At 38.3% G+C, this 19,087-nt stretch overlaps 1 protein-coding gene across 2 annotated transcripts in view; it reads right to left on the reverse strand.

The window, feature by feature from the left end:
- The window catches only part of LOC148034127 (pfkB-like carbohydrate kinase family protein), a 33,406-nt gene extending 17,959 nt beyond the window's left edge, over positions 1-15,447 (reverse strand). Inside the window, exons 1-5 of one of the 2 annotated variants that reach the window (XM_087682152.1) lie at positions 15,126-15,447; positions 14,942-14,968; positions 1,033-1,320; positions 706-891; positions 384-579 (exon numbers count right to left, since the gene is read on the reverse strand). In XM_087682152.1, the coding sequence (XP_087538278.1) occupies positions 384-579; positions 706-891; positions 1,033-1,320; positions 14,942-14,968; positions 15,126-15,326 (898 nt within the window). In that variant the 5' untranslated portion in view covers positions 15,327-15,447. The remainder of the gene's footprint in view (positions 1-383; positions 580-705; positions 892-1,032; positions 1,321-14,941; positions 14,969-15,125) is intronic. The other variant, XM_087682153.1, reaches the window with a different exon arrangement.
- Between the last annotated feature and the right edge of the window lie 3,640 nt (positions 15,448-19,087).

The following is a 19,087-nucleotide window of genomic DNA, read 5'->3' on the forward strand; positions in this document are numbered from 1 at the left end:
TCTTCTCTCTTTTTTTTTTTCGTAATGTGTTTCTTCTCTCTCTCTCTCTCTCTCTCTCTCTCTCTCTCATATTACAACAACTGGGAAGCATTCCCCTGAATGTTAGCTGAATTAAACCCCACATACACATTTATCAAAGACATGACTGATATTCTGACATGATAGAAAATCACAGTAATATCAAATTTATCTTATGAAAGCTACTCCATGCAAAGACCAACTTCTATATAATTGATTCTCTCACTAATGAGCACTTTTTAAAGAAAAACCTTCATTAGAAAGAATCCCAGAAAATGCAATATTGACATATACAATGTTGAACGCACAACATGGCCTCTTTCTTTCATGGTATTCGAAATGCATTACTGTCTCTCTCTACTTACTTGCAAACTGGAGGCAATCGGCCAATGATTGACCTTCCACAAAAGCCACACTGTATGCAGCAGTAAACGTGTCACCAGCACCTGTAGTATCAAGGACAATCGGAGCCAGATATGCAGGTTGGACAAGAATCTTCCCATCTTCAGTCAAGAGAAAAGCACCCTTTTCCCCTAACTTCACTAAAACTTGCTTTACGCCCTGCACTTAGATCCATCCGCATTAGAGAAGGTGCCCGGTCATGGCTTGAAAACTATATATGCAGTTAGATATTTTCTCAAGCAGCAGGTACAGAAATAAAGTCACTGTTGAAGTGCCAAAGCATACCATCTCTTGACATCTTTCTGCAGCATGGATAGCATCATCAAGAGTTTCGACTGTTGTTCCTGTTAAACGTGCGAGTTCTGTTTCATTTGGACTGAGTACTGTAATGCACTGAAGAAGATCCTCAGGAATTGGTGCTTCTGCACCTCCTGCATCCATTATGACAGGTACACCAGCACTCCTGGCAATCTTAAAACATAAGAGCAATCAATGTTTACATCATGCATCTGGTGAATTTGAGATTCACATAGGTGGATACAAGTTTGACACCTCATACAAACCAACCTCCATTTTTCACAGAGAAGGCTTAAAAAGGAAATTGAGCTTTACCTTAGCAGCCTCAAGGTTTACAGCATCTGGAATTTCTCTTTGTAAAAGAACAGCCCCAGCTCTCCGAATCAACTGTTGCGTGCTTACTTGAAACCGGCTTATGTTGTCCTCTAACCTTGGCCAGGACACATTTGCTCCTCCTACAATGATAATCGAATTCTGGCCACCTGGTTGTAGCATGACAACAGCATGGCCTGTGGAGACAGAAACTGAATTGAGATGTTCAAGTCTTACACCAGAAGATGATAGAGCATCACGTATCAATGTTCCATGAGCATCTTTTCCGACCTGTGAATGAAATTATCTGATTAGCTACATTGAACTGCATAGTACTATGCAGCTTTTAAGTTCCCAAATGGATTAATAAAAGTAAACAAGAAAGTTAACAAACTGCTTTGCCCTGAAGTGGTAAAACTTTTTAAATGAGAAAGCAAAATAGAATATCAACTATCCAAGCTGTGAGAATCCTTGCAATAATATGAATAGGACCATATGTTAAGAATTGTCCATTTTGTGTAAGTAGTTTTGACGTACTGTTCATCATGGGATCTCACTGTTTGCAGCAATTGCAGAGTAAAACACATGCAAAAGCGAATGGAATTATGTAAGGTCATGCTTGGAGCTTGTTTGCTTGTGTGATCTTGCTCTGTTCATTAAATCCTACATAGACTTGCACATAGGTTGGTTAGAAATACTCTCGTGTTGGTGTGCACCTTTTGGGCTACCATGTCTCTGATTAGGTTCAGGTTTTATTAATGTTGAATAATGTGAATATTATTGATGCCCAATCGCTGGAATTAAGCTGTGAAATCAGCAGCATTATGATTTTTATTGTGACAGTGGCATCCAAGCGTATATCCTCTTTTACTTTCATGCAAGGAGGAATTTCTGGTATTGCTGAATTATTTTGGCTTTGGGCACAAATGATTTCTGAGTGAGCAAAGAATTAAGTAAGTGACAGCTAGAGAAAAGGGAAAAAAATGCAAACAAATAGAAAGGTTGAGATGCCAAATAAACCTAAAAACAATGGTTAGGTGCCATTCGCCCATTGGCCCGTGGGGATGTCTTGATGGTTTAGATGTCAAAGGTTTGGTCTAAGAACACTAGACATAGGGCACAAATCCACTTTGTATTGTGCCTCCAGTAAGTTAGATGTCAACTTGAGTCACCGAGTATATCCAAGCATCTTGAAGAGAACCTTTTTTATTTTTCTATGATTCTAAGTACATACTATCCAAGGCTGGTCAAGAATATAGAACCCTTGAGCATATCCATGTATCTTGATAGTACAAAATGGCCATTGTGTAGTAATGAGATTCTACATATGTGCAACATGAGTCACTCCCTTGTACCCCCTTGGAGTTTTGTGCAGACCTGAAGCTCGACCATATTAGATTTTGATTTAAGTGGGAGGCTAAAATCAAGAGTTTTTCGATACTTTAGAATCCTAGTTTACAAAACACTTTCCAATGCTAAAAGGCATACAAGAGTCAGACAAGTGAATCTATAAACAAGTAGCACATTGTTAGCTAGATTTGGTTTATTGTGTGATTATGTTTGGCTGAGAATGGCTTTATATTTAAGTAGACTTCGCCAAGATTGTTGTAAAAATGAACTTTCATTTTGGTACCCCTAGCTCTTGGCATGGTGACCATTACACTGACAGTGAAGGATTTGACAACATGCATGCGATGGACAAGTGTACAAGTTATGTGGCAAGGGGAATGCAAAGGGAGCAAGGTGCAATGTAAAACTTTCATTAAATTGAAAGTTTACACCTTGTAATTAATGAACACTTAAAGTTTTGCCTAGTATGCAACTCACTTGAGTTGTAAAGCAAGTCCCAATGCTTTAGTTTGGCCCTGTGAGCAACTCATTTATGGTTAATCAATCATTGATTTATTAGCCTTTAATCACATTCAAATTGTGATTAAGAAATAGCTAGTTACTGTAAAGAAATACCCTAGCACAAAAACGCAAATAAAAGCATATGACAAAGCACAAACTCAACATAGAACGTAGTTAGGGTTAGAGTAACTCAAAGACAATGAACACATTGAATAAAAAAGTGAATGAATATTAAATATACAATACTCATGCAGCAAACAAACCACGCAAGGAATGAATGTTGAACCTCAAACTCTCGTGTCTCAAGGTCCAAGGCAAAGGCAATGAGCTGGAGAGTGTGTCATACTCCTAACAAATCTTGAAATGCAACAAGGCAGCCGCCAAGATGCAACAAATGCAGTAATGGATGATGCCTCGGACCAGTGTCGAACTGGCAAAGGAGGGAGAAAAGCAACAAATGTAGCTACTAATGATGACATGATAGGCTAATGACAGCAAAATGCAGGTTTGATGACACGGCCAGGCTGACAGCAGCAAAAACGCAAGTATGATGATGTGGCAGACATACAACAACAACGCATCATAAACGCAACAGTTTAGCAGGTCACCAACTATAGATACTGTGGCTAATTAGCGATTGCAATAGAAATCGATGTAGGCTACCCAATGGAGGTTGGAAACAGATGCTAGATCGATGAAGACAATGTTGGGCAGCTTTGGCTAAGATGTCCTCCACGAATGGGGTGTGGACAGCAAAGCTAAATAACCTAAAATCTACTAAAACGAGATTGAGACTAAATGAAGGTAAGCATACCTATTTGTCCTCAACAATCTAAAATCTCTCCCCATTTTAACTCTCTCGACCCACTCCCCATTTTAGGGTTTTTCCATTAAATGAGCATTTTTGGGGCTGTTCAAGAGGCTAATCAGCATGTAATGCATATTTTTGCTCCACAATTTCTCCTTTAGAAAGTTGATCTTAGCTATTTGGAGTCTCTTCTTCTCTCATTTGAGCAACACAAGTTTGAAGACAGGCATTATTCTCTTCTTTACTGCAAAGATTGCAAGTTTCAACTATAGAGCCTAAGTTGACAACGTGTATGAAGTCCAAATAGCAGCCAACTAAAACCAGCATTCCTTTTCACATAGGGTGGTAAATAACCTAATTAAGCACTAGTTATAGCAAACATAAAATTCACATAAACTCAAATGCAAATGTTACCAAATAATCTTTGAACAGTAGACTCCTAGTTGGCCCAAAATCTAGTGCCCCTTGCAATGCTTCTTTAGCTTCTATTAATATTAGATAGACTACACTGAGATTAGGCTCCAATCTCCTTCAATCTTGCTATCAAATATGACCAACCCTTCTTATTAGTTTGCCCCTTGATCTAAAAGGAAATTGACCTCTAATTGACCTTACAGATCAAATCTAACCCCAAATCCAATTGAGATGGTTGGCTTCTTGAAATTCCTAGCAATTCCTCAAATTCTAGTTGTTGATTTCAAGCACTAAGCCTTCGATTTTCCAAGAGGTGGCTAATAAACCCTAATTTCTCCTATAAATTAGGGTTCGCTCCAACAAAAACACAACTACTATCCACCAAGGCCTAAAAATGACTGAAATCTGTTCAGAGATTTCTTGTAGAGGAGAGAGAAATCTCTGATTTCCATCACGAGAAAGTGCTCAAAGTTGCCACTACTCTACTGAAAATGTCTGAATGACTACAGCCCACCAACAACAAGAACCCCACATGCAACCACCTACACCTACACACCCTAAAATTATTGTTATCTACCTATAGACAGCCTACAAGGACTATCACCTACCTCCATGGTCTCCTTACTAGCCAATGGCAACTCGTTGCTAGTCTCCAATGGCTGGGCTGATCACCATGGCTGGAAAATTGCAACAACATCTCTCTCTCTCTCCTCCTCTCCCAACCTCCACAATGCTGAAATGACCCTCTAATAGCCTCCAACAACCATTTCCCCACTTGCATGGGAAAGTTTCGCCACTTGATAGCCTGTTTCACCAGTTGACAGCCCGATGCATTTTTCATCTATTTAAATTTATTTTCAAAATTCATAATTCTCAAAATTAATTTAGCCCTTTGCCCCTATCCATAAAATTAGTAGTGCCATCCACAATTAAATTGGCTAGGCCATTTTGACTCCCAAGTGGTCCTATGCATGAATTGACCCATAAAGTAGCTTTCATTTTGCCTAGTTCCTAGTATCACACAGATACTTATTGATCAAATAAACGCCCTAGGCCAAAACAGACACCAAGCACCACCTAGTACCTATCCAATATAACTTATACAACTTTTGCCTTTGACACCAACTGATCTCTTGGGGTCCTTGGCCCATCATTGTACTTTCTTGCGCAACACGTGTACCTCACATCCGCACATTTAATTAACAACTAAATCAAATGCTAAGAAAAGCATCAAAAAAATTCATGTCCCTATAACACCACATTTTCCTCTCCACATGGAGAATCCATTAGGTAGCTCTATATCTCTACTTCAAGCAAGGTATGTTGCTAATTTTTTATCTAAAGCTTATAAAAGCAAGTTACACAATGAACCAAGATCCTCTCTTCTCCTCTAAGATCTCAAGCCTTGTGCACTTTCTAAATAACTTTGTTATGAAGAAAGTGATTTTCATAGTTTCATTGCAAGAAATCCCTCTATTTAAGAGATGAACAATCCAAGATTGGATGGGAACTTCTCAAGACATATGCCAAGGCAAATGTATTTTCGAACACTCTATACTTGGTTGGAGACCAATATTAAAGATAACAAGGCATTGTGTACTTGTGGATCAATTATGTCCCAAGAAATTGTGGAAAATATAACCATTTGTAACTAATTTTGAGCATACATCAATAATATAAAGAAATATTGAAAGGAGTTCTAAGCTTTGGGGCCAACAAATGTCGTATAGTGCAAGAGCACTCTAGCTCCAGGTGTATGTGGATTTTTATTGCTAAATTTAATGTTATACTAAATTGAGTGTTTGCTAAAATGTGATTTATTGCCCTTTGGGTCCTTGAAGGCTGGTTCAATGGTTTTTTTTGCTAGCACATCACCATCTTTTTAAAGAAGATGAGCTTGTGCTCATCTCAAGGGGAAAGCACATGCATTTTGGCTTGTTATAATTCAAGTATAGCAAGGTTTGTACTCATTGAGGACAATGTACACCAAGGGGCAAACAATAAAAGATGTCCATGGATGATGCAACCTCACAATGCACCTAATGCCATGAATAATCAAATGCAAATGCTTGCATTGGGGGCAGGACAGCATATGCATGATATTCTTGGAAATGTCAATACTACGCCATTGGGACAACAAAGCATATATTTGAATGTGGGTCATTCAGGGTACTTTGGAGGTAGGTCCATGTTTCATGCAATAGGTAGTAATGATATTTCATTTGGTATGCATGGCACAAATATATTTGGTGTACAACCAAGAATGCATGGGCAAATGTATCCTGGAATGATTGGTGGAATGAAAAATCCCATGTATAGTCACATTGCTATGATCCCTAGTATGCAAATGGAAACGTTTAATAATGCATCTAGTGCTTCCGTTATACCATTGAGCTTTGGAAATTTTCACAATTTCGGACAATTTTGAAAATTGGGGGTGGAATTTCGGATTTTAGCATTAAATACATATGTAGGTACTTTAATATATCAATGCCCACAATACCATTTACTTAAATTTCACAAAAAACTTCAAGTCTCCACATCACATGATTGATGAAGTTCAAGCATGTTACAACTTATATCATATATGATCATTACAAGATTGAAGCATGTAAAACATCGAGTTACAAACAATTGAGCATTGAGTCAATAAGAGGGTTGCAATCTGCATAGATAATAAAAATCTAAAAGACCATGAGGAGTGCATAATGCATAATACAATTCTGAAATGATAAGCCCTAAACTCAAATATAGAATATCAAGTGAATCGTAATGCTGAGTGGCAAGTCCAAGACATATGATAGTAGAATCTAGATACATATAACATCATCTAATAAAATACCAATATGCATCTATCATCATAGAATGACAAATTGTAGAACATGGATGATATCACTATGGCACCTTGAGGACCCATGCTCCATCTCCTTATCTAAGGACTCTCTTCTTGACCAAGAGGGCAATGAAGTAATATCTGCCTCTAACTCTAGCTTTGGCTTTGCTACACGTGTAGGGCTCACTCTTAGCCCTCCTATGTCCATGAGTCTCATGGAATGGTGCTTACAACTCCTCGTAGAGGAGTAGATGATACACTCCTATGGAATCTCCAAAATGTCATGCACCTTCTCTATGTCAATTTTATCCACATTCACTTGTAAAGGCTAAAGGGACAGATATGTCTTTTTGAGAAGCTGAAGGTTGCAATGAGAAAAAACTAGGCACTCCAACTAGGCCATTTTGAGATCATTTCTGTTCTTTAGGTGAAAGGAAGCTCATTTGTTCCTATTTCTCTCACAAGGCCTTGAATTGCAATCTTGTGAGAGGATACATAGGATAGTGTTTTGTTCAAAGCTAAGACATTGAGGTTCGGCACAAAACAACATTTAAGTCTCAAGATATTAGGATTAAAACCTAGGTTGCATTAGATTGTCAAATTGTCACATACCAAAGTATGAGGACAGCTGTCATATTTCTCCTATGTGCAAAAGTTCTCTCTCGAGACCTAGCAGTAGTGGATCAACCAAAATGAAGAAAATGATTGCCAAATACTTGTAAATTATCCTCTATCCTGCTTATCATGTCCAAGTTATCACCTGTAATGCGCTACACACACTCAATGAAACCCTCCTCAAGCTCCTCGTTACTATATTGCTCCTCGTTGTGCCAAAGAGGATGCAATTCATACGTAACATCATGGATTGGGTTTGAGAAACCAATCCCATCATGTATTCCACATTGCATGGATCTCGTCTCGACTCTTGAGGGTGATGGATTATATACCATAGCGACAATTTTGAGCAAAGAATAATGAGCCATGGATAAAAGTTAAACATTAGATAAATAATAAAATCAGCATTGAATATATACACAAGGTAACTTATTGTTGGAGAGGCTTGCATGGTTCCATCCAAATTTGATACAAACCATTGTATATCAAGAGTAGCTCATATGGAGTGAGAGAGAGTCTCCAAAGGCTCTTGCATTCAAGTGCAATATCTTGAATGAGAGCTACTGGCTTGAGGCTAGGCATTGGTAAATACCCTTGTTCCTATCTACACTATCTTTTGTATCATCTACATAGAGGGGAAGTACTCTAGGCTTTCTTTAAAAGTACATCAATAAGGTTGGGGAGACCCTACTTCAAAATAGCTACTAGGTTCTCAATCTTGACACGAGCCTTGAGTAGCTTAAGAGTGTTGTTAGCTCTAAACATGCTCATAATTGTTAGTCTTTTCTTCACAAAGCTCACCATACTTCTTACTATCTTGAAGATTGTCTACCCACGATATTTGGCCAACATCTTGAATCAGCAAGTTAAGGGAATGTGAAGCACATGGAGTCCATGTGATGGTAGAAAACTCATCCTCAAGCATATATCCCATGACCACACAATTGCTACCATTATCTGTAACCACTTGCATTATATTTTAGACTCCTATGTCCATGATGATCAATCGGATGTGGCTCCAAATTAAAGCTCTTGGATGCTCATGGCCTAAATGAACGTTGTCTCTTTGCATTAAGACACCAAGACATTATAGACATATCTCTTAAAATTTTCTAACCACCTAGCACATGGAATTGTGCATCCATATTTGACCCAAGTTTCCTTCAAGGGCTCCAATTGATTATTGACTCTTTATGGGTGCCTTTTCCCTCTTCAGGCCACTTCAACTCTCATATACGCAATGTTCTCAAGTAAGAGACCTTCTCACTAGCATCCTATGCAACTAGTTGCCCTCATTGTCCTCTTCCACTATTGTGTGGTACCCACCTTTGAAAGGAGTGGTACATTGAATGAATAACCGAGTAAGCTTTCTAGTTGCATTCATAATACATTACTTTGAAATCTTATATGAATACTTGCACTTTGCAATGAGCCTATTTGGCATAGAAAATGATAGAAGAGTCCTTTTTGTGCTTGGACCAAACAGATCCAAACTTTGCTTTTATGTCTCCACTTTGCTAGCCTCTCCTTGACTTGCTTGAGCTCCACCAATTTCATCCTCACCGTAAAGAGAGGATCTTTATCATGTACGCAAGTCCTAATTGCTTTTGATGCTAAAGTTCAAGGTTTGCCATTTTATCCACTAGCACATCTACGCAAGACCCTATACCTTGATGGGCACACATACCAAATGGTCTTTTACACGGGTTACACTATCCAATTTCTCCAATCCATATTAGTACATTGCCATTTCTTTAATCTATAGGGGTCTTTCTACCTCTTCTTGCTGATTTTTAGTATCATGAGGCCTTGAAGTGCTCGCTTCAAGATCAATTCAACATTTTCGAAATGTTGCCCATGATGAGTGCCCATTCCAAGATTAGGCATTGTATTATTTCGATTGCCTTGGCACTCTTCTCAGATTGATGTATCATCAAAGCGAGATTCTTCACAAATGTATAAACACACGGTTGCTAATTCTTGTGACAGCTGAGAGCAATTTTAGCAATTTTGCTGGCTCTTATGGCTTGCAATCAGGTGCCTCATGCCCATCTAGTCAAGAGAGTCAATGTATCCCAGTGAAGGCACCATGAAACCAGCCTTCCTTTTTACAATGGGGTGTTGAAACCCTGAATAACACTAATTTACAGCATGCAACTAAGGCATAAAATAAATTATAGCTCGAAAATTCAACAATTTATCACTTTGAGCTAGAATGTCCTCAAGAAATTTGAGATGAGTCGACACTCAATTGACCCCAAAAACGCTGGCACCTCCTTCGTTATTTCTTTTCACATTATTCCAAGATCTTGTGTACAGCCAAGAGAATGGACCGATCCTCGGAAAGATGGAAGGCCTTGCTATAAACTCAAAAACTCCACTCCCAAGTCTCCACTTTCTCTATTGACCAAGCCAATCTCTTACAAAGTTTGGAACCAATCACTATTATGTGAAACTGGCAACCCTTAAATCCAACTCTTTCCTTGATGCCACATAGAGAGAAGAGAAAAGAAAGTTTGCAATGACATTAAAAGTCATTTTGAAGGTGTAAGAGTGCACAATAGAAGAGAGACATGAATACGTAGAGAAGAGAAGACTATAATAGCAATGACAAAAATGAATGGAAATCATAAATCTACACTGAATCTTAATGAAAGCTAAATAGAAAGGTAAGCTGATTAGTCCCTGCACACAGCCTAAGATATCACTGAGGACACCATATCAAACTGATGACAAATGGCAACACTAGAGATGGAGGAGAGTGCTTAAAGTTAAAGTTTGCTAAACCTGCAAAAGATGAATGAATGATTGGCCAATAGTTGATGGCTATAAATAGCCACAAACCCAACAAAATCACCAATTGTTATCCAAGGATACCTAAAAACTTGCCAGCCTAGAAATAATGAATAAAATAATGCTTGTGGCCATAAAAATGTTGACCGCCATATGTCTAGTGTAAACAAACTCTCCAACCACTGAAAAGGAAATACAAAGCCTGAAAAATATCCATCATCCACTATGAACACACTAAATGACTCTCTAGGACAGAAACAATCAAAGCTTCCATATCCCTGTCAAACTCTGATTGAGCTCACAACTAGGAGATAAAAGGCTAAGATAGTGCAAGCTAACACCCCCTCTCAAATCCTCCAAAGTATCTGAAGACCCAAAGACATCATGTGATGAAGCATGAAAGCCTGAGACGAAGGCTTCATGGAGATATCTTCCACATTATTCTATATGGGATAATAGACCACCCCTAACTTGGAATCCATGATTTGCTCCTGAATAAAATGGTACAGATTCTCGAACCTCAATGAGCTTCGCGTGAGCATAAAATTATAACAAACCTTTTGTATATTAATTGTCTCCAAGACATATTGGCTCAAATTAATTTGATGTTCATGTATTTTGAAAAGCGATTTGTATTATTTAAGTGTTTCAAAAAATGATTAAATGTTTATCTTTCTATTTAAGGATGGCCAATGGCCAAAATGCCCTATAATTATACTTCGGCCGTCGTTGAGAAGATGCCCAAGATAAATTAAAAGTTTAGTCAAGCGGTCAGATTGACCAAAAAGCTCATATAACTTAGACTTTTACACTCAAATAGTCACATTGACTAGAAGCCCATATAATGAGTAATTTCAAAAAGTGAAACCACATGCTCATGATCAAAGAAACAAACCATGAGCCGATAAACCTATATAATAAAGCTCTCTAGAAGCTAAATTTGGCGATTCCTAAAATTTACAACGTTATTATTTTTGAAAGTTGCTCAAATGGAAATTTTGTTTCTATCAAAGACTCCGAAATTTCACAAGAAACAATTTTATCTTTAGCAACTATCTCAAATTCCTAACCATTTGAGAGATTTTTAGAGTAGAAGGTTTGGAAGATTTTTTCTTTTAAAAAGTGACATTTGGCATCTAAAAGAGGACATGTGTTATTTTGAAGAGACAAGTGTCCCTAGACTTGTCATTTTCAATAACCACTTGTCATTTGTGGCCTCTACTTTTCACTTTTGAGCACGCAAGTCCCACACCTAATTGGAGATCTCTCTCTTTCTTTGAAACAAGCTCTCATACTGAAATTTCAGCAACATACTTTGTATTCTCCTATCTCTCTCTCATCCAAGAAGCACTTTCTACTTAGTTTAATCTAATCCAAGTACTAAAAAAGAAAATCAACTTGTTACCCCTGTTTGCAAAAATTAGAGTTTCAAATTTCTAATTTTCAAAAAATGCAACAAATCAGCCCTTTTATATATGGTTCGGACACTTAGTGCCCGTGATTTTGTTTCAATAAATTCTTGTAAAGGTGGAGGGACCGCTTCCCCTCTCAACATGGTGTCGACTCCTCTCTCTCTCTCTCTCTCTCTCTCTCTCTCTCTCTCTCTCTCTCAATTTTCATGGTGATAATTGATTGAGTTTGTCGAGTTAGTTAAATTCAAAGTATTGTTATTCTTACGTTCTTCTCCGCACTTACAGAAACACTAGGTTTTTAGCTAGAGCTAGGACACTCTGGTTATCCACATGCAACTAAGTGGGTTTTGTCTACGAAAATTCAATCTCCACCAACAACAAGTGGAGCCAAATTGCATTCTGTGTGGTAGGACAAAGACCATGGTACTCTGCTACTGTAGAAGATAATGCCACAAGGGAAAAGAAATAGGTCAACATTTGGCCATATCAAACTCCAAGAGTAGCTTGAAAATATATTTGTCCTGTGAAATGAAGATGTTCTATGCCAACTAATAAATCTCAAGACTGAGGAAGAAGTGAAGAATAGCAAGGTTTGTTATATCAAACTCACGTCGCAATATCTCTCGAGTCCCATCCACCCTCTATGAATCACTCCCTGTAATGATCAAGTCATCTACATAAAGAATGAATAAAACACATTGAAACGGGCCATTCCGACAAAATGGGGGATAGATAATCTAATTCACCACAAATTACTCTTGATTATCATACTTGTAAAAATGGTCTTTGGCCAAGTGAACAATTCCCATATGAGAAATTGTTCATGTGGTATCATTGCACTTTGTATAGCATTCTATTTTAGTATAACACCTTGCATTATCTCTTCCACGAAGTTATGCATTGGCATTGTGTTTTTGTGAACAGACTGCTTTGGATGAGCGGAAAACCTCTATTTGTATGCACCCATCTAAGGATTAAAACTCCTTTTGCGACTATACATACTATGCTTTTTCTTCATCACAAAGTAGTCACCTTGCCATATTAGTGACATCTCATATGAAAGTCTACTATGATAGATATTATGGCAGCATGTAGCATATTCTTTTTCCTGTCCTTCATCATTCTCCAAACCATTATCCACACTCCATTACTTCATCATTGATGCCCTTGCAAGTCAATATGTGGATATGCAATCTATTTTGTGAATTATGAGCCAACCATCCCTTTTTTCAATTAGCACAAATTCATTCCAAAAAAAAAGAAAGTTCAAAGCAATTTTACGTTGCCTTTGCACATCTTGTTAGGCCACTACATTACCAACAAGGATCCTTTGTCCAATGCCTTACTCTCACTCAATACACAAGGAAAGGAACTAAATTAGTGATCATTGACAACACATGAGATCTCACATTAAGTTGGTTTTAGTATGGAAAGTCTCATCAAAGAGTTCATTTGAAAAGAGCAAGCACCAAAACAACCAACACCAAGAGAATACCATGAGCAATATGTCAAAAATAACACGTATACTCTGATACCATGTCAAAAAATAACATGTATGCTTTGATACCATGTCAAAATAAGAATCGTGCAAAGAGACAATACGGTTTGTGCAGAGTAACACAGAGTGTGTACGGCAAATACTATGAGAGAAGAGAATCTGAGACACGCAAGAAGAACATGGTGATGATGCATTGAACCATGCTATGAGAAAAAAGGCTGATACAGCAGTCCTGAAGCTCAAAAGATAACTGCACTATCATGTTTGAATTAGGCAGCAGTACCTGTGAGAAATCTGCACAGTGAAGAGAGCGAAACGTAGTCCTCCGGGTAGTGGGCCATCAAAGCCATCACTGGAAGGTGAAGGACAACTTTTGAGGGAGCAACTTGTAGTCCTCTGATGCTGTCGAAGATGTGAAAGATGATCACCAACTATCCAGGGAGGAAATGCAGTCCTCTGATATCAGGGAGTAAAGTAATCTAGGCAGCAAAACTCAAATCCCAAAGTATCGGAGTTGTCAAACACAGGAAGAGCAGCCTAGATGTTGACACCAAGTGGATAACAACAACATCAAATGATGGAGGATAAGCCAGGCTGCAAAAGCATTAAGTCCCAACAACGTCTGTGACAAATGAGTAACGCCAAGTGATAGAGGAGGAGCCAAGCTGCAAAAACGCAGGTCCCAACAACCCTTGTGATAGACGAGTGATAAAATCATTGACGCTAGGTGGTATAGACTGTTGCCAAAGGCTGAGATACTGACGCCAAGTTGGAGATGTTGACGCCACACAAGGAAAAGGCCTGCACACTGAAAAAGGCAAGTGAAGGTGGAGTCTCAAGGAGAAGGGTGCGGACGCCAAGCAAATGATGGTGACACTAGGTGAAGGGTGCTCCAAACGCAAGGCCTGATGATAGAACAAGGTGCTTGAAGTAGAAGAGGAAGGGTGAAGGCAGCCACCAACCACCACGAACCACAATATCCAGGGGCTGATGAGAGAAGGTAAGGGATTTGATAACAGAGAAAGAGGAGTGGAGAATGACTGAAGAGTGGTGGGTTGGCAAAGAATGAATGAAATGATTGGCTATTTGTAGGGTGGAGTACCACTATGTGGGCCACCCATTGAAAAAATGGCCAAAATATAGACACCAGCCCTTTTTGGGACTGTTAGTGCAAAACCCTAAATGTAGAGTGATGAAGTGTGTGAACTAGAGAGGTGGTTTCTCAAACACAATGTGCAACAAAAACGGCAAATTTCAGACATAGGAAGAAAGAGTGTCAAAGGCTCATTTCCTATCATGACAGATGACAAGGAGATGCATCAAAGAGTTAAGAACTTGGTTCTCCGTAAAGAAACACCAAGTCTTGTAGAATTACCAAAGACTCGTTTGCATCACGAGAGATGACAAGGAGACGCCTTGATGAGAGTTAAGAGTTCGGTTCTCTGAAAAGAACCAATAAGCTCAAACAGTTACCAGGGTACCGCTGCAGAACCTACTATCCGGTAAGTTCTAAGTTTATACAGCCATGACTAGCTGGATAACAAGACTCAACTGAACCTCTACATGATGCAGAAGAATCTTCCAATCCACTCGAAAATAAGCACAAGCTGAGTGAGAAGTTTTTTGAAAGCCACGCACGTTTGTCCCCCATAGAAAACGTAGACTAGAACTCGTCCTATGATTCTTACCGAGGAAGATAACACGCTTCTGTATTCCTGCGAAAAGTTTGAACATCATGACAAAGATTACCAGTCTTTCCTGTTGAGAGAAAGGTTTGTAGCTCAGGATTAACATTCGCTGAGCGGGATACTAGCAAAACGCACAACACTATGCCAGCCACAAGAATTGTCAACAAGCAATTTAGTTGCTTACCTGACCAACAAAGAACGTCGGGTAAGACAGACGTGCGGCACAAGCGGCTTGGTTAGCGCCTTTGCCGCCAGGCAAGGTTTGGCCGGTGCGAGCAGCAATGGTCTCACCAACCTTCGGAAGGCGATCGATTTCCACGTAAATGTCCGCATTGGCCGATCCAACGACGACGAGAGGAGAGGGCCCTAGGCGGGGGGAATCCATAGATGTGAAAGTTTCAGTACGCTCCGTGCAGAAACGCAAGCTACAGTATATCTGCAAAAAACAACAGCTATGGCTGGAGCCTGGAATTGTGAAAGCAGGTGATTTACTCTTTTCTCCATTTTTCTTGCGAGGCAAGAGCGCATAAGTAGAAGGGCCACGGGGTCCACTTGTAAAACAGAATCCTAGCTGGCCTGTCCCACGTGCCCAGCTGAAGGACTTTGAAGTTTGAATTCAGCTCACCCAGCTTTGCCTCACTTTACGTTTGTGAGTTGTTTTCGCTTACAAATGACTAGGCGCTCCACGCCTAGACTCGTCCCGAAGCGTCGGGGCGGGCGCGATTTTTGTAGGAGGGGGCGGATGGCACCCGCCCTCACGTTCTCTTTTTTTATTTTGTGGGGGAGGTGGGGGGCTGCCACGTGGCACCCACCCCCCACCTCTCGTTAACTAATAGTATAGATAAACGTTTGTGAGTTGTTTGAAGCTCACCCAGCTTTGCATGATGTGAATCATAGCGAAACTCCTGAGCTTACGCATCGCTTGCTTCACATTTCGTTTGCCAAAAGCTTTTTAGGAAAAGAATTACTATTTAAATTTACCTTGTGCGCATAATAACATGAACTTCAACCTCAAATATCTCAAAATCAAAGCAAGGGTCGATAATGCAAGGCTCTCTCAAAACACAATGGAAATAGTACATTTTATTGAGCAATAAAGGCCCGTACATCTATAAAGATAGTGGATGAATTGCTCCAAAACCAAAAGCGAAGTAGAAGAATACTGCCACAAGTGGAATGTAGCAAAACCTCAAAGAAAGGACAACAAAATGTGTACAAAAAAGATTCAAAAAAAATCCATAAAATAATATTATCAATGAGCATAGGAGCATCTGTGACATTGTGTATTGGTGATGCTTACACACTTATTTCACATGAATGGTTGTAAGCATTGATATCTCGAAACTTTCTTTTTCCTAAAATGAGCACGCAAATTGACTATTAGGAGAACACTTGCATGGAAACAGAAATTGAAAAGAAAGAGAGAACATAAATCAAGTCACTTGAATTTGGATCTAGTGTGTGAACCTCCATTTCACTATACAAAACAACTCCAAGGTGCAATTGATGCACTCTAACCAAGCATAGAAGACTAATGAACTCATGATGCTCCCAATATCACAAGATATGCAAATAATGTTTTTTTTCAATCACGAAAGCTTCCAATGGAGCCAAAATAAAAAAGCACTAGACATGAGACCCATATTGAATCTCAAAAAATGCAAGACTTGAGCAATCCACATAGGAAGGAGTTGGTAGTCGTTCAGCAATATAAGCAAGACTCTTACACATAATGAGATTTAACAACATAGATGTGAATTTCTCTTGGAGACATAGCTGAGTTTTAGATTTAGGGTAATATTTATAGATGGGGGTATACATCTGAAAAAGGCAAGAAAAGAAATATACATTCTCAATATAGCAGGAGCGAAAAACCAAGCAAGACAAACGAAATTTGTGAAAGCAAACCATACTTACATACACATATGAAATCTCAAACTTTTCACAATGTTTGTTAGATGAAAGTTCACATCATACAACGTAGCAGTGCAAAAACCAAATTTTTACAAGGCATGAGATTCAAGTTAACTTCAAAATTAAACACTAACCTTACTTCGACAATTAAAATACCAACATTCATTAGGGGAGTTTTGAGGTCTCGAAAATGCCCTGTAAGCGATCCTAGAGAGAAAATATTTTTAAAAATAAAATTATGTTTTAAATTTTTAAAAACGTTTATATTTTGATAAGTAAATATATCAAAATTTGCTAATAAGTCATTGTCATGATATTCTCATGGTCACATCAAACCTAGAAATCTAGGTCGCCATAAAGGTGACAAAGATTGTCATAATGAAGATCTTACTCATCCTCATTAAAGTGAAAACTAATATTCGATTTGAATTTTTTTCAACGTTTGATTACTTGCCTGCATTCTCACTCTCTTCTTACTTTCCCATCCTTACTAGGTTCTTCTTTGTTTTCCTTCTTGTTTCTAATTCATGTACTTTTTCAATCCATTCTTCTAATCACATCCTTAGATATGGATCGGTCATCCAATGATCTCTGTAGCTCTAGTAAAAGGCCTCTCTATCATATTCTTATTGAGTTAGATAGTGACTATGAACCAACAAGGAAGAGAACAAAACCCATTACTATTACAGAGTCTACGAAACATATACTCAGGTTTAAAGGAAAGAAAAATCTTGATCTTTGGTTAGATGGCAGGCTATATCCCAAAAATTCTAGTAAAAATAGCACCCCGCCTTTCTATAATAGCTCTTCATTGTTGAGGTTCATTGGTAATAGTTATAATGGGTTTCTAGGCTATACACTTAACTTGGTTGCAAAAAAGAAAGAATGTCCTCAAATTGGAGAACCGTCTTTTATCAAGACATAACAACGAGTTACTACAGAAGCTAGAAGGCTATCAACAGAGGATTCATTTGTTGGAGAAACGCATTAAATCTTATCAACAAAAGCAAACTATTTTAGGACTTCGAAATCGACAAAAGGCTCTTAGAAATATTGAGAGCCTCAGACGATAAGGAGGTGGTTGTAGTAAAAGAATCCAAGCAGCAATGTACATTTTTTTTCACTTTAAAAATATGAAATATGACTTTGTTTATAATTAATTGTATTGATTTGTGATGTTGATTTTGTTTAGGTCTCTTCTTCAACCGAATGCAAGTGAAATAGATTCTTTGAAAGCATCTTAGTTTTATTATCATAATATTCCTTCACTAGTTTTAAAAGATCTTTTGGAGAAGAAAAAATTTAAAAAGGCAAAGAAACGATGCTTGGAGTCATTTATAAAGGATCATTCTTTGGATATTGAGTTAGTGCAAAAGACACTAAATAATATTGGTATTAGTCAATATACTTATATACAACTTTTCCAGTTTTTACAGTCAAATATGAAGCAAGGGTATACTTCCAAGGCCATCTGTGATTAGAACTATTAGACAGAGAGTGAATAACAAAGTAATGGAGATTCTGGGTGAGCCTTTCCATATCAAGGCTAGCTTCAAGGGTAAGAAAAAGAAAGTTGTATTCAATGAATTTAACAATATTTTCCTTGACTTGCCCACTCTACAATACTTAATGATTAGATTCTATGACTTGTCACTAGAAGAGGCACAAGAAGTGGCTAGATTTGTGGTTAAACTTAATGAAAGTGAGATTCTAAAATGAACAAAACTAGAGAGAGTCTCTATTACCTTGATGAATAGAGCACTTTCATCAAATCATTACAATTACTCAATGTCATTTAGTGTTCAATCGAAACATAGCATCTGGTGGCTAAGAGCATTCGAAGTAGATACAGAGGATTTTGATATATTGTATTGGGTTTTTCATTGAATACCAATACCTAATGTTATTAAGAGACAATAAGCAAGAGAAGAGCTATTTATTGAAGAATTTGGGAACAATAAGATTGAGTGGCACATAGCTGGTGACTTAAATATACTTAAATGTATGTACAATGTATCAAAGGGAGCCAACTCTAGATCTCCTTACCTATATTGCATGTCCCCAGCCATAGAGTTGAACTCAAATAATTGGAATAGAGCTCCCTCTAGGCATACCAAGGATCCACAATTTAAGCCAATCCTAGATATTCCTTTAGTGAATGCCCGTATCTATACACTTCATGCGCTTTGTAAGATAATTGAAAAGCTTGTTCATCTTTATATAGGATTTGGA

The sequence above is a fragment of the Lygodium microphyllum genome, chromosome 7 (assembly GCF_053477565.2).
Source record: "Lygodium microphyllum isolate KBCC chromosome 7, Lygodium_microphyllum_v1.1.10, whole genome shotgun sequence".
Taxonomy (NCBI): domain Eukaryota; kingdom Viridiplantae; phylum Streptophyta; class Polypodiopsida; order Schizaeales; family Lygodiaceae; genus Lygodium; species Lygodium microphyllum.